Source organism: Mytilus galloprovincialis, chromosome 12 (assembly GCF_965363235.1).
Source record: "Mytilus galloprovincialis chromosome 12, xbMytGall1.hap1.1, whole genome shotgun sequence".
In the NCBI taxonomy this organism is placed as follows: Eukaryota; Metazoa; Mollusca; class Bivalvia; order Mytilida; family Mytilidae; genus Mytilus; species Mytilus galloprovincialis.
The window spans coordinates 21,213,124-21,237,301 of record NC_134849.1 but is presented as its reverse complement, the minus strand read 5'-3'; the positions used below and the strand labels follow the sequence as shown (position 1 = coordinate 21,237,301).

The window sequence follows — 24,178 nt, the reverse complement described above, 5'->3', positions numbered from 1 at the left end:
GAAATGAGAAATATTGCATTGTCGTATTTACCTGAGAGTACTGTGAACAGCATAGAAAATATTTGTCTGTATGATTTTTTCCCACTTATATGTTCTTTGTACTACAAAAACCTTAAAGATGAATTAAGATGCGAAGATGTGCAACAGCTAGTTAAGGATATATGCTGGGACTGTAAAATTGAATCCGTTTCCATTGTGGCGATACTAAACAGTTATGAGCGTCTTAATGGTGTTTATATTACAGAATCAGATGACTTCTACACAGCAATCCACGACAAAATGTTTGACATCATATCAGCAGCTGTTGCACCATCTATAATAAAATGTTTAATAGAACACGTTGATATTGGATTCCTGGCAAACCGTACGTACATTTCATCATGTACTCAAAATAGTATTCCTTTTGTTATTCAAATACCACAAGAGTTCGAAAGACAATTTCTACAACGACAAATAAAAGATGCAATGAAAGGGAAATACTGGGAAGTGTTTGGAAGCATTCAAACAGAAAATGAGGCATATAGAAAACTACTTTTATCGTTTCTGAAAGAACAAGACTCATGTCCGCAAATTTCGTACGATTTCGATGAAGATGGCAATACGCCTTTGTATGTATCGTCTTACTTGGGATACATAGATTTTGTAGAATATTTTGTAGTAAATTATCCGTATCACATACAGGTTAAAGACAAGGAGGGTAGGTCTCCCTTTTATGTTGCATGTGAAAAAGGTCACATTGCAGTCGTAAGATATTTAATGAGATATAACGAGGACATTAATGCAAAAAATAAGGATAACACAACAGCATTATCGGCAACCTGTCTTAATGGTCACACGGAGGTGGCTCAACTGTTATTAGACAACAAAGCAGATATCAACATTGCTAACAATTTAAATCAGGACACACTTTATTTTGCTTGCTTCAATGGGAATGTAAAACTTGTGAATCTGTTATTATTTGGTGAATTTAAAGTAGATATCACAAATAGAGATACTATTGGACAAACTGCTTTGCATACAGCGAGCCAAAAGGGACACACAGAAACCGTGAAAATATTGATAGAATTTGGTATGGATATCAATCAGAAAAATAAAAGGGGTATGACACCACTGTATCTTGCATGTAGCCATGGTTTTCATGATACAGTGAAATACCTTCTTGATGTAAACGACCATGTATTAAATAGTCGTGTAGATACAACAATGAAAACCGACAAAGGATATTCAGCTTTACATATAGCTTGCAATAAAGGTCATATAGATGTAGTCAAGTTATTAATCGATGTTGGTATGAATATTAATGACACATCAAATAACGGTACACCATTACTTCATGCTTGTCTGGGAGGTCATTATGATATAGTGAAATATTTACTTGATTTAAACGGCCAAACAGTAGATAGTCGTGTAGATACAACAATAAAAAACGACAAAGGAAGTTCGGCTTTACATGTAGCTTGCAAAAACGGACATATAGAGGTAGTAAAGTTATTAATCGATGTTGGTATGAATATTAATGACACATCAAATAACGGTACACCATTACTCCATGCTTGTTATGGAGGTCATTATGATACAATGAAATTCTTGCTTGATTTAAACGACCAAGCATTAAATAGTCGTGTAGATACAACAATAAAAGACAAAGAAGGAAGGTCGGTTTTATGTGTAGCTTGCAATAAAGGACATATAGAGGTAGTTAAGTTATTAATCAATGTCGGCATAAATCTGAATGACGCTACAAATAGTGGTTCTACACCATTTTACAATGCTTGTCTGGGAGGTCATTATGATATAGTGAAATACTTACTTGATTTAAACAGCCAAACAGTAGATATTCGTGTAGATACAACAATAAAAAACGACATCGGATGTTCAGCTTTACATATAGCTTGCGATAAAGGTCATATAGATGTAGTCAAGTTATTAATCGATGTTGGTATGAATATTAATGACACATCAGATAACGGTACACCATTACACCATGCTTGTTATGGAGGTCATTATGATACAGTGAAATGTTTGCTTGATTTAAACGACCACGCATTAAATAGTCGTGTGAATACAACAATAAAAGACAAAGAAGGATGGTCGGTTTTATGTGTAGCTTGCTATACAGGACATATAGAGGTAGTTAAGTTACTAATCGATGTCGGCTTCAATCTTAATGACGCAACAAATAACGGTTCTACACCACTACATAAGGCTTGTCAGGAAGGTCATTATGAAACAGTGAAATTCTTACTTGATTTAAACGACCAAACAGTAGATAGTCGTGTAGATACAACAATAAAAAACAACAAAGGATGTTCGGCTTTACATTTAGCGTGTCAAAACGGACATACAGAGGTTATTAAGTTATTAATAGATGTTGGTATAAATCTTAATGACACAACAAATAGAGGTTCTCCACCACTACACAAGGCTTGTCAGGAAGGTCATTATGAAACAGTGAAATTCTTACTTGATTTAAACGGTCAAGCACTAAGCAGTCGTGTACATACAACGGTAAAAGACGACAAAGGGTGGTCAGCTTTACATTTAGCGTGTCAAAACGGACATAAAGAGGTAATTAAGTTATTAATCGATGTTGGTATGAATCTTAATGCCACAACAAATAGAGGTTCTACACCACTACACAAGGCTTGTCAGGAAGGTCATTATGAAACAGTGAAATTCTTACTTGATTTAAACAGTCAAGCACTAAGTAGTCGTGTACATACAACGGTAAAAGACGACAAAGGATGGTCAGCTTTACATTTAGCGTGTCAAAACGGACATAAAGAGGTAATTAAGTTATTAATCGAGGTTGGTATGAATCTTAATGACACAACAAATAGAGGTTCTACACCACTACACAAGGCTTGTCAGGAAGGTCATTATGAAACAGTGAAATTCTTACTTGATTTAAACGGTCAAGCACTAAGTAGTCGTGTACATACAATGGTAAAAAACGACAAAGGATTGTCATCTTTACATTTAGCGTGTCAAAACGGACATAAAGAGGTAATTAAGTTATTAATCGATGTTGGTATGAATCTTAATGACACAACAAATAGAGGTTCTACACCACTACACAAGGCTTGTCAGGAAGGTCATTATGAAACAGTGAAATTCTTACTTGATTTAAACGGTCAAGCACTAAGTAGTCGTGTACATACAACGGTAAAAGACGACAAAGGATGGTCAGCTTTACATTTAGCGTCTCAAAACGGACATAAAGAGGTAATTAAGTTATTAATAGATGTTGGTATGAATCTTAATGACACAACAAATAGAGGTTCTACACCACTACACAAGGCTTGTCAGGAAGGTCATTATGAAACAGTGAAATTCTTACTTGATTTAAACGGTCAAGCACTAAGTAGTCGTGTACATACAATGGTAAAAAACGACAAAGGATTGTCAGCTTTACATTTAGCGTGTCAAAACGGACATAAAGAGGTAATTAAGTTGTTAATCGATGTTGGTATGAATATTGATGACACAACAAATAGCGATTTAAACGGTCAAGATTTAGATAGTCGTTTTTATACTACCATTTAAGACAACGATGGATGGTCAGCTTTTACATGTAGCTTGTTATAAAAGCTATTGATTGATGTCGGTATGAATATAAAGAAAAGAAATTACAAATACAGGACAATTACAGACTTACTCCGTATATGTTTGCTAAAGAAAATGGTTATTCCGATATTATGAAACTTTTGAAAGAATAGTTTTACCAACATTACGAAGAATATAATAAAGAATGTATAAACATTGTAATCACAACCAATTAAGGGCTATATAGGGATATCAATTTATTGCGACTTTTACTGACTATTTGTTTCTAATTAGATTTTGTGACGTCTAACTTTAAATGATCAAGATGTCTTAATATGTTCAATATACATATCTCATTAGTAAACAAGTAAGTCAATATTTGACAATTTGTACAAGTGAATAAAAGGTAGCGTTAAATTGCATTTCAGGTTTATCCTTATTCAAAGTATCCAAAACATAATAAATAGAAAATGTAATTTGTTATTGTTTAATGCATATAAGTGTGTTGTCTTAAACATGTTAATGATACTAAAGTCGCTGTATGCTCAACATAGGGATTATCATCCGGTGGCATATGTAGGCGGTGGCGGCTTCGTCGTAAACTGTTTGTTTACAGCGTTATGAGAGAAGGAATAGGATCTGGATGTTTCATTCCTTGTATACAGATACTTTGTGAAATGGAGTGTCTTTTGTCATATGCCCATTGTTCTTGATCTCTGTTTAGTTGTTCGACGATTGATAGTTATTTACTGTGTGTTATAGGGTAATTATATATGGGAGAGTGTTTCCTTGCAGCGCATACATGTTCGTCAGACAAGTTTTACCTAAATTCGAACTCATTTCATAGAAAAAGTAATTAAGGTTAAAGTTACGTAGTTAGGTTCCTTTCGCAAATACTATAAGCTGAATGTCAACTATATGTAATGTATAAAATGATTGTAAGGGTTACATGTCATCTGACAGGTTCGTCTGGCCTTTACTTCATTTTCATGGTCTTTTGCAAATACTATCTTTTTGTGTATTTGTATTTTTTTCAAGTACTTTAAGCACTAGGTCAACCATATTTAGTGTGCGAACAATTTAAAAGGGACATTAACCTTACATAACATGACATTAAGAGTGTTACATAATTATATGTTTTTTTTCTAATAATAAATGGGTTATTATCGAGCGCTCGATGAAACTCATATCTCTTTGTAACTCAACAAATATATGAAGAAACAGAGACTACAATCTACCATGAATACCAATGTCCCTATATCTAAAACACATGTTGATATATGACAAGGCATCCATGAAGTTGGGCAAACTTTGGAAAGAAATGTGATCTAATGAGGGATTGTACTTAGATCTCAACACCTTTTTTATATATCTTTTCAATCAAAGTCTCAATAAGAATATAAAAGAACATAGAATACAAATTAAAGGTAAAATAAACTTTTAAATGTATAACAAAACAACAACAGACTGAATTACAAACACAAAACACTTTATATCGTCCAGAAAAATGCATGCCAAAGCTGACAGCCTGCTTACACATTCCAACTTGATAGGAAATAATGGAATCCTACTCGTCATTGTTACTAGTACGTAATATTAATTCTGAAGTGAAATGCTAATTTTGATCGGAACATCTCTTAAAGTCTGAACAATAGATTTTTCCATCAATTTCAATCTTTCAGTCAATTTGCAGACTGTATCCACTGTGGTAAAATATGAACTGTATAAATGATTCGCTAGCAATAAGTTGAGATGTGTTCAGATTGTTCAGTAGCTTTTATTTCAACTATCTTTTAACCTCAACAACGTACTGAATTGTCAGAAAAGGTTTTGAACAGTGCTGAATTAACTGTAGGTAAAACGTCTGAATAGTATTCGAGTGCACCGCAATCAATCTGAAAATTGACCAAGAGACTGAATACGACTGAATACTTTTATGGTCCGACTTCTCAGACTGTGTTTAGATTCAAATGATCGCTTTTAGACCAAATTCGGATACTAGTGTATATCTGTCAAAGACGAAATCATACGACAGCGTCATCCATCAACAGACATGAAGACACAAGTTTACTGAAACTGTGTAACTTACTTGATATAGTAAAAAGTTTAAATATCTTTTCTGGAACAGTTGACAACTTACCTAAACGTTAACTGACACATACATTCAGGCTCAGGATAAGTCATGATCTTGTGTATTTCACCATTATTTCCATCTAGCGCCACTAAGTTGGCACGTTATTTAAGTACTCCGATAAATCGCGTTAGAAAGTGTTTCCGTAAAAAGATACATTTATTCTTATTTCAGACACAGATTTGTGTAGTTAAGAGAACTAAAACTCAATCAGAGCAATTAATTGTCATTATATACCTATATGAAGTTATTTTCTTTCAGAACGACAGGTCATTCTTTTTCAGAATCAACCTGGACGATACCATGTTTCAATGATATATGCTCCAAGGCATGAAATAATGACCTGTGTGAGGTCATTATTTTCCTTGATAAAAATACAATCATTAATTTATTTCAAAGTTTTATTCGTCTGATAGTTTTTTGTTGCCGATTTGGAAATTTATATTTTAAAGTTCAATCGATGAAAGATGTAAAAGAAACCTTTATTGCCCGCATTTTAATTTTAGAAACAAATAACGTGAAGTTTTGTTATTTATCGCTACAATAAAGAAACATTATCATATATATATATGTGAGATGAATTTTAATACGGACTTTCATAAATAAAAATCCAGATTTAACATATTCGTTGTTAAATTTTGAAAATCTTATTGAGTCACACTGAATAGGTTGGTTGATTTCTGGTTGCTTGCTTAACGTCCAGTGGCAAATATTTCATGCATGTTCAGGACGATAAACACTGAATAGGATATCATACTGTGACCTACATGTATTTATATCCGTCTTTGTGTCAGTTCTTAATTTTTTTTAATTGATGTATACCTTTTACTCTATCAAATGATCAACTAATAAGATAATCTTATATTCTATTGAATGGTATTAACGTAACTCAGAAAAGGGTCGGGTGCGGAGGATATATAATTATATTCTGATTATCTGTTAATAAAATGTATTGCTATTCAAAAGACAATCTTTCTGAATTTTCATTCGATTCAATTAAAATTGTTAAAAAAATAACCACTTTTCCGCGATAGAAATGACATTACAAATAGAAAAAAAACATACCCCTCCCCCTTTTCCATAAGTGGTACAATAAATTACTTACAATGTGTCTTGTATTTATCATACACCGTTATCGGATGGTAAGAATACATTTGTGTCTTACTTCATGCAGTTACAGTAATATTTTTATTGTGTATGGATAATATTTTTGAAAAGTTTATATCTCGATTAATTAGTGAGTTTTATTTCACATTCTAAATGGGCCATAGGGCGTATTAAAGCCTGAATGTATTAAAAAGGAATATCCCATTTTAGTGTTGTCGGTAAAATAGGATACTAAATTTTGCAATCTTTATAAAAAATAATTTTTTTTTGACGGTATATAAGTCAGATAATGCATATTATAAGGTTTTTCTTGTCGTAGAACACACCGAGGGGTGTCAGGATTGCTCAAAGAAAGACCACCCTACGGTCGGTCTTTCATTTGATCAATCCTGACACCCCTCGGTGTGTTCTACGACAAGAAAAAGCTTAAAATATGCATTATCTATAACGTAACGGGAAAACCGAATAATGGGGGTAATATATCGTCTTTAATTACAACGAAAGCGACTATATGCAATCTCTCGAGGAGTAGATTCTCTGACCTTGACATACATAATGGATGCACATATATATATATATGGATTTCCTTACTGTAATGAACACTGTTGATTAGGAAAATATCACTAGTCTAAGTAATCAGATACCTATTACTGCAATCACAAATATGGTATAAGAATGCCGGAAGTGAGTTTACTAAGTAGTTTTGATAATCAAGTGCGACAAAACTAATGAGTCACACATCTGTGTCTATCTGAAGTCAGAAGATTGTAATTCAGTTAACGTGATAAGTTGCTGTCATATTTGATACTTCGTGCTTATGTCTAGGTCATAAATCAGGTCATTGGTTTTTCAATTCTTTTTTATGACAGTTCAAAAACAGATGAATCAACAAATCCTAATAAAATCAAACGCTCAACTATATAGACCAACAGAACGACTGAAAATCCACTGGCATGTTTTCTCTTGTTGCTTGCATTATACCAGCATTAAAACAAACGGAAGGTGAAGCAGGTATCTTCCTAATTGTATTCTTGAGAGAATATACAATATTTTCAGTCTGATATAAGTACTGTTTGAATTTGTGATCATTTTATCCAAAATATAAAGCACTCCATCACAAGTTGGTTGACAATAATAGAATTTCTTTTTTATAAATGAAGATCAAGATGAAGAGCCAATGAGACAACTCTACATCCAAATAACAATTTAAAATAAAAGTCACCCCATAGTGTTTGTCATGCCATTAGTAGTTTGTTTAAAACTAATGAGTTATACCATCCCTTTTAGTACTTTTTATACTCTTTGAAGAATTTCATGTGTGGGATTTAGCAATTATGAGTGAAATACATCTGGTCGAATAATATGCCGGATGAATTAAACTTTGAACCATATAATTAACAAACATTTGGAGGAGAAACGTAAAAAATGATTCGGTAGTTACTGAAAACAACTAAGTAAAAAACATGCTACATATTCAATAGTGTTAATATCTTAATGTAAGTTTATCTCTTTTTAACATAAAAGAAATACAATGTTTTGTTACTTTCTGTGAAGTCCTAAAATTGACATTTATTAAACAGACACTAAATACATTGATTTTCTTTCGCCAGCGAAATAATGCCGCAGATTGTAGGATCTTCTTACCCTTCCGGAGCACCCTACGTTTTAGTGAGGTTCGTGTTGCATAGTCTTTAGTTTTTTATGATCTCTATATTGTGTTTTATGTACTATTGTTGGTTTTTGTTGCCACGGCATTGTTTGTTTTACCTGTGGTATATTTCGCTTGTTCTTTGATAGATATAGCATGTATAGGGAAATCGTAAAGATAATAAAATTGAGAATAGAAATGTGGAACATGTCAAAGAGACACCAACCCGATAAAGGAGCAGATAACACGTATGCACCTATATATTTAAGAGGGTTAGAGTTTTATAGGTAAAATATTTTACAGATATTCCAAGCATTTCTTTTGTTATTTTATTGGTAATTTTATCACATTTTCATGGTTCAGTGACTGAAAATTGAAAAACAAGGTCATAGAAATTCGGTAAATATAGTTTTAGTCAGAACTTGGCATTATTTCATGGTTCATTGATCATGGATTTTGGATGGTAATGTGGTTTCATTGTCTTTCTCTGTTGCCATTTTTTACATGTAAAAGTCGGTTATGGGTCAGTTTAAACATACGAAGCAACCCTCCCGTTTTGAGAGGGAGACTCCCGCTTAACTGCCGAAATTCGTAAAATCTCCCGCTTGTCGGTACTCTCCCGCTTTTGATACTTTAGCCTTGAATGTCAAGTCAACATTAATGTATTTATCAAAGTTGTACAAAATCGAACTTGTAAAATGTTGTTTGCTTATAGTTAACACTGTTTGGTTAATTATAGTAAGGTCGGTTCGATTGTGATATCGAGTTCATGCACTAGTGAACTCAGGTGGTTTTAGGTCATTCGAGCCATTGCAGTCAAAGTGTACAGTAGTATTTTATTAGTTTGTCTTCGACTTGTACTTTTCGTAATATGCATATGGCAAGTTCTGAACGTGAAGAAAGTCACCTCTATGACATTATGATACTGATATAACAGATAGAGACATGTTAACCAAAATTGCAGACATCACCTTAAACAATTCTTAAGTTATAACGATTGCTGATAAGTCACCAGCAGGATGGGATACAGTCAAAGAATATCTGTCAGACGAGCTTGCTTAGGTTTCTGATGATGAGAAGAAAATTAGGTCCGCTGTAACACGGACCTTGACGCACCAAGTAGCACAAATAACAAGAGCGTTTTAAAGATCAAGGTGATAAGTATTGTTTGCATAATGTATGGTTTTTCATCATATTGATTTGAATATAAAAATTAATTATATAAAATAAACATTTAGATATTATTCAGTACATGTCATTTTAATATGAAAAAGAGTCCCTCTTGGTGATCTGTTTAGAACATATTATATTTTTGAAAGATAATGATACAAATTTATTCGTTTTATACATGATTGATAATGGTTATTCTATCCAGTTTATCACGATTCAACCAGTTATACTGTTATATTTAACAAGAACTATATAAAAATGCTTAATTTGTTTCAGAAGCTAATTCAGAGAAATGATTTGTAAAGGGGATCATTTTGTCCTACATGTAGTTAAACAACACGTTTGGGAATAAATAATTCAGTTCTTCTTTTCATGGTATCCAGTTCAGTATACATCAGATTTTTAATGAGTACTAACTATTAAAAAAGTTTGAAAGGATAAAAAGATATCTGACATGTGCAGTAGATAAAATATATAGTTATCATGAGCTTTATCTAAATTTTAATACAGTAACCAAGATTTTCATTTTGAATATTGTTGTCTAATTTACGCATTTGGAATGATACTAGTCGAATTCTTTTAGGTTTAGTGCTTTTTGAGTAACTATTTGTCTTAATCGCTGGGCTGATTGATTGTTTAATCTAGTGATAGTTATATTAAGACACTGGGCTATTAATCAATTAATCCACTTGACAGGTTGTTATTGAAGCCGCTGAACTAGTTGTTACTGAAACCACTATTCGTGTTGTTATTGAAGACATTGTACAAATTGTGATTAAAACCACTGGGCTGATAAATAATTAAGCGTCTGGGCATGTTGGTATTGACGCCACTGGGCGTGTTGTTATTGACGCCACTGGGCGTGTTAATATTGACGCCTCTTGGCGTGTTATTGACATCATTAGGTCTGTTATTATTAACGCCACTGGGCTTGTTGGTATTGACGCCACTGGGTGAGTTATTATTGACGCCACTGGACGTGTTTTTATTGATACCACTGGGCGTGTTGTTATTGACACCACTGGGCGTGTTGTTATTGACGCAACTGGGCGAGTTATTATTGACACCACTGGGGGTGTTGTTATTGACGCCACTGGACGTGTTTTTATTGATGCCACTGGGCGTGTTGTTATTGAAGCCACTGGGCGTGTTATTTTTGACGCCACTGGGCGAGTTATTACTGACCCCACTGGGCGTGTTGTTATTGAAGCATTGGTCGTGTTATTATTGACGCCTCTCGGCGTGTTATTAACGCCACTGGGACTTACGCTATTGACGCAACTGGGCGTGTTGTAATTGACGCCACTGAGCGTGTTGTTATTGACACCACTTGACAGGTTGATATTGACGCCACTGGGCAAGTTGCTATTAAAGCCACTGGGCAGGTTCACATTGAAGCCACTTGGCAGGATGCTGTTGAGGCCACTGGGCAGGTTGTTACTGACGCCGCTAGGCGAGTTGTTATTGACGCCACTTGGCGTGTTGTTATTGACGCCACTGGGTGCGATGTCATTGACGCCACTGGGCAGGTTCTTATTGACGCCACTGGGCGTTTTGTTATTAAAGCCACTGGGCAGGTTGACATTGAAGCCACTGGGCAAGATGCTGTTAAAGCCACTGGGCATGTTGTAATTCAAGCCATAGGGTAGAAGTTTTCTAAGCCATTAGGCATCTTGTTATTAATGCACCACTGAGTATGTTGTTATAGACGCAACTGGGCAATTTGGTATTTAAGCCACTGGGCAGGTTGTTATAGACGCAACTTGGCAGGTTGGTATTGAAGACATTGGACAGGTTGTTTGCAAAACGACTTGGCATTTGTTATAGAAGACACTTGGCTGGTTATTGTTGAAGCCACTTGACTGGTTGTTATTGACGCAACTGGACATATTATTATTATTAATACATATAGGCATGATGTTGTTGAAGCCACTAGACATGTTGTTATAAAAGATATAGGCTGATAGTTATATTAAGCGACTGGGCATGCTATTAATGCCACTGGGCAGGTTGGTATTGAAGCCACTGGGAAGGTTAACGTTGTTTGTAAAGCCAATGAGTTGGGTTTTTATGAAGACACAGGGCAGGTTCTTATTGACATCAGTGGGCAGCATGTTGTTGACGACATTTGACTTGTTGTTGTTGAAACCACTCGACATTTAGTAATTGAAGCTACTAGGCTGATAGTTACAGTTATTTAAGCCACTCGGCATGTTGTTATTGATGCCATTGGCCAGGTTGTTATTGAAGATACTGGACTTGTAGTTGTTATAGACTATTGGGTAGTTGTTGTTGAAGACACTGGGCTTGGTGTTGAGGACATTGGGTTGGTAGATGTTAAAGACACTGAGCTTGGTGTTGAGGACATTGGGTTGATAGATGTTGAAGACAATAGGCTTGGTGTTGAGGACATTGGGTTGGTAGACACTTGCAGTGACTTGGTTGCTTATTGTTGAAGCCACTGGTCAAATTGTTATCACAACACTTGCCTGGTAGTTATTCAAGACACTGGGCATGTTGATCTTGAAAACAGTGGGTAGGTTGTTATTACAAACACTTTGCTGGTAGTTATTCAAGGCACTGGGAATGTTGATGTTGAAAACACTGGATAAGTTGTTATTCAAGACACTTGGAATGTTGATGTTGAAAACACTGGATAGGTTGTTATTGAAGACACTTGACAGGTTTGTTGATGAAGCTTCTGTGTATGTTGTTATTGAAGACACTGCTGATTGTTGTTGAAGACATTGGGCAGGTTGTTTAGTTATTGAAGACAATGGGATTGTTGTTATTGGAGACACTGAGCTGGTTGTTTAAAATTCTCGGCTGGTTGTTAAACATACTGGGCTGTTTGTTGTTGAAGACACTGGATCAGTCTTTGTATACAACACTGAAAATGTTATTAAAGACACTGAGGTGGTTGTCGTTGAAAACAATGGACAAGTTTTAATTAAAGGCACTTGGCTGGTTGTTGTTGAAGACACTGTGTATGTTGTTATTGAAGACACTGTGCTTGTTGTTCAAAAACACTGGCCAGGTTGTTATTACAGACACTAGGCTGGTTGTTGTTGAAGACACTGGACAGGTGGCTGTTGATGAAGCAACTAGGCTGCTTATTATTGAAGTAAATTAGCATTTTATTTATTTAAGTCACTAGGGCGAATGTATAGACAATACGGAGTGTTATTGAAGCTTTTAGGCTGAATTTCAGACATGTCTATTGGTATATTATTTAACAAAATAAATGTCTTTAAATAGTTATATTAAAGATGCTGACATACACAATGATTAAAATCTTAGACTAGTTAGAATAACATTCATCAAGTAGTCAAATGTTCATAAGATTCGAAATGATTCGTCTCTCGTATACAAGAGCCAGTGCTAACACCTGTACTTCTGATAAGATTTTTCTGAAGCCTAACAGGTAAAAATCGGACAGAAGAAAAAATTATTACGCTAGAGAAGACTTTCCAGCACAGTTATCTGTTCATTGAAATTCAGAAATTAAAAATAAATATTGAATGCTATTTTCCCGTTCTTTGTGTTTTGAGAGCACTTGTTCCTGCAAGTGGCGTCTCCCATGTAAGAGTGACTATTTGATAAATATTTTATGTTCGTTTGAGTTTACGGATTAGAATTTAATTGTATTTATCAGAGTTGTACTCAGGTGGTTTAAAGTCATTCCATCCATTGCAGTCAAAGTGTACAGTAGCATTTTTTAAAATAAATAATATTATTAATCATATTATTTATTTTCAGATGTGTGGACCACAAGTATGGGGAAACCAGTACAAGCTGCTTAATAGCTAAATATTTATATGAACTTCCAACAATATTATACTCATATTATGATAAAATGTGCGCTTGTCTCTGCAAGTAGCGTCTCCCATGTAAGAGTTTGTGATTATTTGATAAATTAAATTAAATGTGTCAAACTGACCGTGCAAGGGCTGTATATCCAGTCAAGGTCGATAATAACTTCCATTTGTTGTTGTAACAAACCAACATAGAATATAACCATATATTAAAAGATAAGGCTATCTATAAATTCTTATATGTATTTTGAAGAAGAATAAACAAACAGGTCATATATTTAACTTGAAAAGGTTGTTCGCGCAAAATATCCCCCTCAGCACTCATAGTTGAGAGGGAGATCTCCCTCTTTGAAGGTTTCAGTGGTTGTCAGGTATGGTTTAAATGAAACCAGTTTTTTTCATAAATATAAGAATTGCAAATAGCATGTCAATCGAGATTGTTTGACCAACCCTATGTTATAGTGTATTGAATTTAAATGTTAATTTAGTTTTTATGTTGAATTGTGTAATTATGTTAGTTAGAAGAATTCTAGTCAGGGTCCAACCAGTTTATACAATTAAATTTTGTATTGTTCCATTAAAACTACATTTTTAATGTTCCATTAAAACTACATTTGTGTTGTTCCATTAAAACTTCATTTGTATTGTTCCATTAAAACTACATTTAATGATAGGCATCGTGAACATTGCATATATTCTAAAAAAATATAAAGCTTACTATCATTAAAGTGCAAACCTAATACAATTCAGAATTATTCTTCAAGCGAAACAAACTGTTAAAAGACAGCTTACAACAAAGAAGAGACATATGCTGAACAGGAAAACACTTTTTATTATTGAAATAATTATCTTTAAACAATATGATATTTTGATTGGTCAATTACCTGCAATCTGATACAACTTATTTCACAATAGCTACATTATATTTATCGTCAGTTTGTTTACATAACTTTCTATCATTAATTTAAACGACCCCATTATGTTTTCTTCGAGTAAACAATTAACTTACGTAAAACAAGAAAAATTGCACTAGCATTTCCTTCTTGAAGGATTTAAAACAATTTACTAACTTAATATTCCTTTCCGTAATCCCTTCCTGTTATTGGAATATTAAATAAAATATAACTCATGCATTGGCTGTAGTGGATGACGTTATATAAGTGTCCAATATCTATATATGTGTTTGTAACACTACAATCATGTACTTTATTAACGTATATTTTCATAGCTATGAGGGAAATACTCAATAGTGTATTTTACGTACTTCTTACAAATTCTTTACAATCAGTGTTTGGTAAGTAAATATATCAAAATTATTTTAATCATAGAAAAATGAATAAGAATAGAGTAGTGTGTACCTCTACCTTGTGACCTTTTACTGTTATTTTGATTTAATGCATTTCTTATAACTTCTAAATTGATAGAATTACACAAATCTTATCAGTACATTATTTGGTTATCCATATATAACATGCGTCGGATAGAAATCTACCTTATGCTAGTGGACGTAAACATGTACATGTCTCAGACTCTGATTTTTTCAACCTATTGGATACGAAATAAAAGATAAACTTTGATCTGTTTTATAAGGTTCTTATAACAACTCAATTTTCAAACCGGTTCAGACTTTTCGTGGGTAGATTTTTGTCACGCCTTCGAATTTTGTCGAAAAGTGAGACATAGCGATCCTACATTCCATCGGATCCGGCGTTATCGTCGTCGACGGCGGCGGCGTCACAAATTTTCACTCTGTGGTTAAAGTTTTTGAAATTTAAAATAACTTTCTTAAACTATCCTGGATGTCTACCAAACTTTGACAGACGCTTGTGTATGAACATCAAAAAGTATCCAGAAGTAAATTTTGTAAAAATAAAATTCCATTTTTGTCTGTATTTTACTTATAATAAACTCATCATAGATACCAGGACAAAATTTTGTAAATACACCATACGCGCGTTTCGTCTAAAAAAAAAAGACTCATCAGTGACGCTCGAATCCAAAAAAGATAAAAATGCGAAATAAAGTACGAAGTTGAAGAGCATTGAGGACCAAAATTTCTAAATGTGTCAAATACAGCTAAGGCTATCTAAATGGACTTCGTATTTCTGCTGGGAAACATAATATAAGTTATATTGTTCGCTACTGACCTCCTACGGATCCAAAGAGGATTTTATTCATTGTTTTATAGGGTGTCAGTAGTTAACCGTATAACGAATTTATCGCACGCTGTACTTTTTCTGCTGCGTTTCGTTGAAAAATAAACAATGAAACACAACAACAACAATAGATGACGTCACCATTAACCCCCTTTGAAATTTACTAACCCCCTACGGTCTCATATGGGGTCACCACGTGACGTTTTTAAACCAATCACAACGTGATTATTTACCCGCGGTGCCATATTATTTACTCTATGGTTTAAGCTTTTAAAATTTTAATTACTTTCTTAAACTATCCTGGGTTAGTACCAAACTTGGACAGAAGCTTGTTTGTGCTCATGAATTAATATCCAGAAGTAAATTTTGTTAAAAAATAAATCTATTTTTTCCGAATTTTACTTTAAATGGACTTAGATTTTCTGTAAGGAAACAACACATCCACTCTGTCGTTAAAGTTTTTAAAATTTTAATGACTTTCTTATACTATTTTTGATTTGTACCAAACTTGGACAGGAGCTTCTTTATGATTTAAAGCTAGTATCTAGAAGGGAATTTTGCTAAAGTTTTGTACCTGTGTATCTGCATTTTATTTAGAAATGGACTTAGTTTTTCTTCAAGTAAACATTACATACAGTCTGCAGCTAAAGTTTTTTAAAACATTTATTAGATTCGTAAACTAACCTGGATGTTTACTTAACTTGGACAGAGGCTTCTTATAATCCAAAGATAGTCTCAAGAGGAATGTTTTCATTGATTTGTTGGCTAATTTTTGTTTAGCCTGCGATTAACAGCAAAAGTAGGCGAGACAATGGGTTCCGCAGAACCCTTACAAATTTGTTCATCCCGAAAAAGGTTACCAGATGTATTGATATTCATTTCCATCAGTTTGATATCTACGAAGCTCATATCATGCATCTGTGTTTTTAGTTTTACAGCTGGAGAAAAAGGCAAACTGTTTTGTTACTCCATATAACGGAACAGTCACGTCAGATTGGACAATAATACATTCATTACTTTTGAAAGACCGGTCCACATTTTCTGTTCCATTTGGAGTATCCGTCGTGTTGTGTATGTTAGGTTAAATCTGTAGTTAAGTGTAAAACACATATTCAGATACAATTACCAAAATCATGGTTGCAGCAGTTACAGCTCCGAGTAATTTACTTCACTTTTTCCATTTCTTCATTATCTTTTTATGTTAAGTAACACTTTCTGTACATTTTAACGGCATCATATATGGCTAGAAAATCGGCATCAATGTTCTTCTGCTGTAACATAATAGATTAGTGGAGTCTTTTGTTGTTGACCACACTTTCAGTAAAATTAAAAAGAACTTGTTGTAAACAAAAACAATTCAATATGGACGTTTGCAAACACCATCAATCATACAATGCTTTGTATATCGTATGACCACTACTTCAAGTATTTTACTACAGCCAAAAATTTAGACTTTGGTCTAAATGTTACCTTTATAATGTAAGTTATAAAAATAGAAGATGTGGCTTGATTGTTAATTAAACAACTCTCCACAAGAGACAAAATGACACAGAAATTAACAACTAAAGGTGACAGTACGGCCTTTAACAATTAACAAAGCCCATACCGCATAGTCAGTTATAAAATGCCCCGAAATGACAAATGTAAAACAATTCAAACGAGAAAACTTTCGGTCAAATTTATGTACATAAAGAAACGAACAAATATGTACCACATCAACAAACGCCAACCACTAAATAACAAGCTCCTGACTTGGAACAGATACATATATACAGAATGTGGCGGGGTTAAAGAGTGAAGAGTTGTTTATCAAAGTTAAACAAAGTTTATGCTTGATTAGAATCACCTTACATCACTCTATTTGAAATGTAACCCACCCCAATCATTATGCAGAATCAAGCACATAGTAGTTGCTATGGTTGTTGTAATAAGTTTGAATAAAAATTGCACGTTTAATCCTGGTGCAATTGTTTGCACCTGTCCTTAGTCAGGAATCTGATGCTCAGTAGTTGTCGTTTTTGTATGTGGTTCATAAGTGTTTCTCGTTTCTTTTTTACATATGGGTAAGACCGTTGGTTTTCCCGTTTGAATAGTTTTACACTAGTAATTTTGTGGGGCCCTTAATAGCTTGCTGTTCGGTGTGAGCCACGGCTTCGTGTTGTAGACCGCACCTTGGCCTATAATAGCTATAAATTTATATAAATTGGAACTTCTTTCTTCCTATATCTATAGAAAACTAAAAACCCATCAATAAGTTAAAAAGAATTGATACATGCTGATATGTATAAAAGAAATTGTATTGTTTGATGTCAATACAATAGAAACCAAACGACAAAAAATAAAACATCTATCTAGAAAGCAACATACCAGTTATATGTCTATAAGTTATGTATAAGGGAGTAAAAACCACGAAAACAGGCCATAAACATATGAGATGCGTCAGGTTAGAATCGGCTCTTTGCAAGTGTACCTATACATGTACATGTATAAGATTGATTTTTGTAACTTTAGAATACGAAATAAAATTTGAATTTGGTCTATTTGTTGGGTTCTTAAAACAACTCAATTTTTACAACAGCTGCATACTTTTTTATCGATATAAATTATTTTAACATATACATATAAGCGGGAGTTTAGCTAGCCATAAAACCAGTTTTAACCCAACATTGTATCTTAAATAACCTGTACCAGTTCAGGAATATGACAGTTGTAATCAAATGGTCCGTTTGTATATGTATTGGCGTTTGTTGCTGTTGCTAGTCGGGGTTTCCGTTGTTTTCCTCTTATAGTAGATGGGTTAACTTCGGTTTTAGTTTGTTAACCGAATTTGTTTTCGCTTAAACGATTGATGACTATTGAACAGCGGTGTTCTGGTGTTGCCTTTATTTAACAAAAATATTAATATTGATTAGCATTTTCTATCCGATGCAGCTCATTTATAAACAGTAAAAAGACAAAATAAAAAACATTCAGATTTAACATACGATAAGAAAGGACGAGATTCCTGGGATGAATAGTTCATTTTAAATATTCTTGACCATTTAACCATCAAAGCGTACACAAAGATCACACACAATATTATACACATACGTAGAAGAAAGTACTGACACATTGACATGCACAATAATAATAATAATAATAATAACATACAATTAGAAAAGTCTGCTCAAAGAAAAAAGAACGGCAGTACTAATTTTACTGACAAGTCATTCTGCCACTCTACACTCTACTATCGGTTGCTGTACTGAATAGAAAATTACACTACTTTAATATATCTATAATACTAAAATTATGAGGTCCAATTTGTCAGCCGTCATCACGTAAAAACAATGAATCAAAGAATTCAACTTTATCTATAACTAATATAGTACAATGCTGTTGATTAAAAATTACACCACTTCAGACCCTTTTGTTTTCCACAGAATTAATATTGCCAATAATTAAGAAGTTCCGGGTCGAATCCGATACCGATACCAATAGTATATTCACCTGTTACCTATTACCTTATCTGTACGTTCCGCATCTGACAGGCGCACCACCAAACGCTGTATTTAGGATTTTGCTATATACACGGGTCGTAATCACAGGGTTGACACTACTAAATTCAATCATTGTCACATAGTTCCAGTATGACTTTCTAAGATGACAATACGAATAATAAAAATCTGGACTTAAAATAAGGCGTATAGGTTCAGCATGTACAGTTTTTAATTTGTTAGCCGGAATGACATAAAACAGCGAATCAAAGAATTCAACTTCATTTATAACTCATAAAGGACAATGCTGTTGATTAAAAAAAAACCTTTCCAGGCCCTTTTGTTTTCCAAATAAAATTAATAATACCAATAATTGATAAGTTCCAGGGCGACGGGTTCAAACAGAAAGATGTTGAAAGCAGAGAAAATCTTATAATCGGCATGACTTTATCAGATGACTATACCAATACTAAAATAAGGCTTACGCATAGTTATATTCTTTAATTCAGTCACAGACGCGCGATATCACGGGTGTGTTCTAGTAGGTATAAATATTATCCGGCATCTTTTTAATTGGACTTATAAATCTAGTTAGATAGTTTAAACCTTAGTCTTAGTCTGTATATATGCATCTGTTCCAAGTCAGGAGCTTGTTATTTAGTGGTTGGCGTTTGTTGATGTGGTTCATTAGTGTTTCTCGTTTTTTTTTACATATGGATAAAACCGTTGGTTTTCCCGATTGAATAGTTTAAAACTAGTAATTTTGTTGGGCCCTATAAATTGGGACTTCTTTCTTCCTATATCTATAGAAAACTAAAAACGCATCAATAAGTTAAAAAGAAGTGATACATGCTGATATGTATAAAAGAAATTGTATTGTTTGATGTCAATACAATAGAAACCAAACCACAAAAAATAAAACATCTATCTAGAAAGCAAGATACCAGTTCTATGTCTATAAGTTATGTATAAGGGAGGAAAACCACCAACACAAGCCATCAACTTATGAGATGCGTCAGGTTAGAATTGGCTCTTTGCAAGTGTACCTATACATGTACATGTATAAGATTGTTTTTAGTAACTTTAAAATACCAAATAAAGGATGAATTTGGTCTATTTGTTGGGTTCTTAAAACAACACAATTTTTACAACAGCTACATACGTGTTATTGATATAAATTATTTTAACATATACATATAAGCGGGAGTTTAGCTAGCAATAAAACCAGTTTTAACTCAATATTGTATCTTAAATAACCTGTACCAATTCAGAAATATGACAGTTGTTATCAAATGGTCCGTTTTTATATGTGTTGGCGTTTGTTTTTGTTGCAGGTCGGTGTTTCTATTGTTCCGTTGTTTTCCTCTTATAGTAAATATGTTTCCTTCTGTTTAAAATTGCTATCCGGATTTGGTATCGCTAAAAAGATTTATGACTATTGAACAGCGGTATACTGCTGTTGCTTTTAATTAACAAAAATATTAATATTCATTTGCGTTTTCTATCCGATGCAGCTCATACATAAACAGTAAAATTATTCAGATTTAACATACGATAAGAAAGGACGAAATTCCTGGGATGAATAGTTTATTTTAAATATTCTCGACCATTTAAACATCAAAGCGTACACAAAGATCAGACACAATAGTATACACATACGTAGAAGAAAATACTGACATGCTCAATAATAATAATAATAATAATAATAATAATATATAATTTCAAAGTAGAAAAGTCTGCTCAAAGAAAATGAACGTCAGTACTAATTTTACTGACAAGACATTCTGCAGTTCTACACTCTACTATCGGTTGCTGTACTGAAAAGAAAATTACACAGTCTACTGCAATATATAGGTATAAATATTATCCGGCATCTTTTTAATTGGACTTATAAATCTAGTTAGAGAGTTTAAACCTTAGTGTTAATAGAATTCGTATGATATTGAATGTAAAGTACAGTTGGCACTTGCTCTATAATTTCAGGAAATGGTTCTTTGAACATTGCCGTTAACAAAAACGCAACACAAGTATCAACACGGAATAATATCGTTTCAAAATTTGGACCAAGGAATGCTAATGATGGAAAAAGAAATCAGGATGCAAATAAAGGGGACTGTACGCACACTACTGATACAGATCCTGTTAAATGGTGGACAGTAGATTTTGGAAATATGTATATCATCGAAAGCGTTCACATCTATGCAAGAACAGATTGTTGTCGTGAGCCTATTGATATAATTTCTTTATCTTCTGTTCAACAGTTTAAAAAACCTTTTTCTTTGTTGAATAAACTTTTATTCCTTTTTATTTCGTGCATGACAATTCCTGAATACTGTTTTCCTCCGATTTTACTATGATGATCATCAACATATTGAGCAAGGCGGCCCATGCAAGTGACCAAGGAGCAGCTTCCCCTTCCAAAGCAACAGAAATTAGGCTCGTGTTGCTTATTATTTTCTTATCTTCGTAGAATATTGACTGTCTTGTCGTCGTAGTTTATTTTGTCTTTGTGTTTTGAATTGTTTAGTTCTATAGTCCTCCATGGTACCTTCCATCCTTTTACCATTTTTGTTTTGAATTTTTTTAACCTTTGTTTGATGTTGTTTTGTATATGTTTATACTCGGCAACCTGTTTGTTGTCTGCATGTACCACTCCACAGACTTGTATTGTAAACCCTTGATTAATCAAGGAAAGAATACAGCGTGTAAGCGTGTATGTCTCTATTGATATCCTATATTCGTGGCTTAGGAAATATAAATTACATAAATATTGGAAATGTACATACATTTATTAGTTTATTTATTTATGTTTTGACACACATTACTTACCTTTTTTAGCACTTTTCTGTAGTACTGCACTCTGGTCAAACTTATAAATAAGACCAACTTGCATAAGACAGTTAAGCACCTAGAGATTTATATGGATAGCGACCTGATAACGATCGACCAATGTGTGATGGTGTCGCACATTTCATCATAATTTAATCATTGATTTTTAGTTGCATTACTTTCAGCGGTTATCGAAATGATGAAATTATAAAGTTTTATTTATGACGAATCTTTACAAAGGTGTACTGAGACTTATATTTGACAAAATATGTTCAATGATTAAATGAATACACATGATACAAATTTCAAAGTAATGATTTCAATCTGGTAAAAATCATAGGTTAAAAATAATGCAGTTTCTTATATGATACATTTTGTAGTTGTTGTTTCATATTTTGTCAACATGCACCTGTGCTATTGTAATGGAACAATTCAATACATCTATTTATAAGAACAGCGTTTTTATTTCAATGTGTATGTATAGGACACAAAGACATTACTAACCAGTGTTCCACAAGGGAAATAAAAATTGTCAATCTGAAATTCAAGAAATAATAAGTGCCCTTCAGTAAGATATTTTTGTAAATCCTCAGATACTGGGTAAAAAAAAATGCTGAGAAAGGGAAATGTATCATTGTCAATCTGTAATCTCAGCGATAACAATTGCTTTGCGACATTAAAGCTCGTCATTCGTACTTATTGCCAATCTTCAAATACACTGATATCATGAGCTACAGTAAGGTAACCATTTATTGTATGATTTGTAATGTTAGTTTCTTGTGTATATTCCGCAGTTCAGTTTGACGTCCATTATCACTGAACTAGTATATATTTTTTTAGGGGCCAGCTGAAGCACGCCTCCGGGTGCAGGAGTTTCACGCGTCATTGAAAACCCATTGGTGGTCTTCGGTTGTTGTCTGCTCTTTGGTCGGTTGTTGTCTCTTTGACACATATTTCTAATTTCAATCTCAGCAATAACTTGTGCGCCTGAAAGGTTTTGAGTCAGGTAAAGGTTATATTGTCAATATTTTTATGTAAGAGTTTCAATATGTAATGAATCATGTACCACAATTCTCTCAGATATAAAGACAGGTAAACATGATAAATCACAAATGATATGAATTGTATTTCAGTTGAACGACACAGCGACTTTGAAATACGAATACAAAATACATCTGATTGGAATAGTCAGTTTAGTCTTTGTTATAAGCAAATTGGACAGGCACCTACTGAATTGTATGTTAACTGTACAGACCATCTATCAGGGAAATATTTGACAGTATATAAGAAAGATGATTATCACCATTATCCTTTGATATTGTGTGAAGTAGAGGTTTATGGAAATGAAGTTACTGGAAAAACAGTTAATACAAATGCTCTGAAGCCAACAACCGAAATAACCACTATTACAAATCAAATACGACAAATGACTACCAATAACCGCAATAACTTCGATATCCAACCAACAGGTATAACGTAGTGTTTTAAATATTAATTTAAAATCTGACTGTACGACCCTGCTGTATTCAAACTCATTTCTAAAATAGCTTTCATAAAACAGACTCAGTCTCATTTGTGTTTTTTTAATTTTATTTAGTACTTTATGATTCCTATATCCCTCCATTCATGTTTAGAAGGTTCAACCACAGTTAATGTGTATCCATTGAATACTGCAAATTCTGTGCCGTTTTACTTTGATGATTTTTTTTCATGTTCTATTGAAAATGAAATAAAATTACTCTTTATAGATATATTAACAGTATATAAGAAAGATGATTATCACCATTATCCTTTGACATTGTGTGTAATGGAGATGTATGGAACTGAACTTACTGGAAACACAATTAATACACATATATCAAGGCCAACAACACTTAGAATATCACATGGACATCACATAAAACATAAATCAAGGCCAACAACTCTCTGAACTTCACTAAGCGATCTTAAAACACATGAAAATAATTTGATTACCAGATTTAATATTCATGGCAAAACAACAGGTATTATAGCTAACTGAAAACATCAGGCATAGCGACGTTTAACATGTTAAATTTTGTAACACTTCTTCTGAAACAGCTTATATCCATCACAGCTAATGTGAAGTTTGTCTGCAGGAGACTTTTTCATTTTACTAAGACCATTATAGTAATATATGTTTTTAAGAAGTTTTCTTTTTGTATCAAGTATTAACGCCGAAAGCCGGTTTGCTTACTTTTGTGAAATGAAGACCCTTTAGGACACCGATAAATTAGGTAAGTCAACTCTTATATTTGATTATGTCAATAAAACGCCAAAAT

General features: G+C 33.4%; 2 protein-coding genes across 2 annotated transcripts in view; both read left to right on the top strand.

Moving 5' to 3' along the window:
- LOC143055245 (fucolectin-4-like) overlaps window positions 1-23,808 on the top strand; it is a 66,308-nt gene extending 42,500 nt beyond the window's left edge. The window contains exons 3-4 of the mRNA XM_076228378.1: window positions 23,012-23,347; window positions 23,627-23,808. Coding sequence (XP_076084493.1) covers window positions 23,012-23,347; window positions 23,627-23,808 — 518 coding nt within the window. The remainder of the gene's footprint in view (window positions 1-23,011; window positions 23,348-23,626) is intronic.
- On the top strand, window positions 1,284-4,026 carry LOC143055077 (uncharacterized). Its single transcript, XM_076228218.1, has one exon. It carries the CDS (start codon window positions 1,291-1,293, stop codon window positions 3,544-3,546), a length of 2,256 nt encoding a protein of 751 aa, XP_076084333.1. The 5' UTR covers window positions 1,284-1,290; the 3' UTR covers window positions 3,547-4,026.
- Window positions 23,809-24,178: the final 370 nt, after the last annotated feature.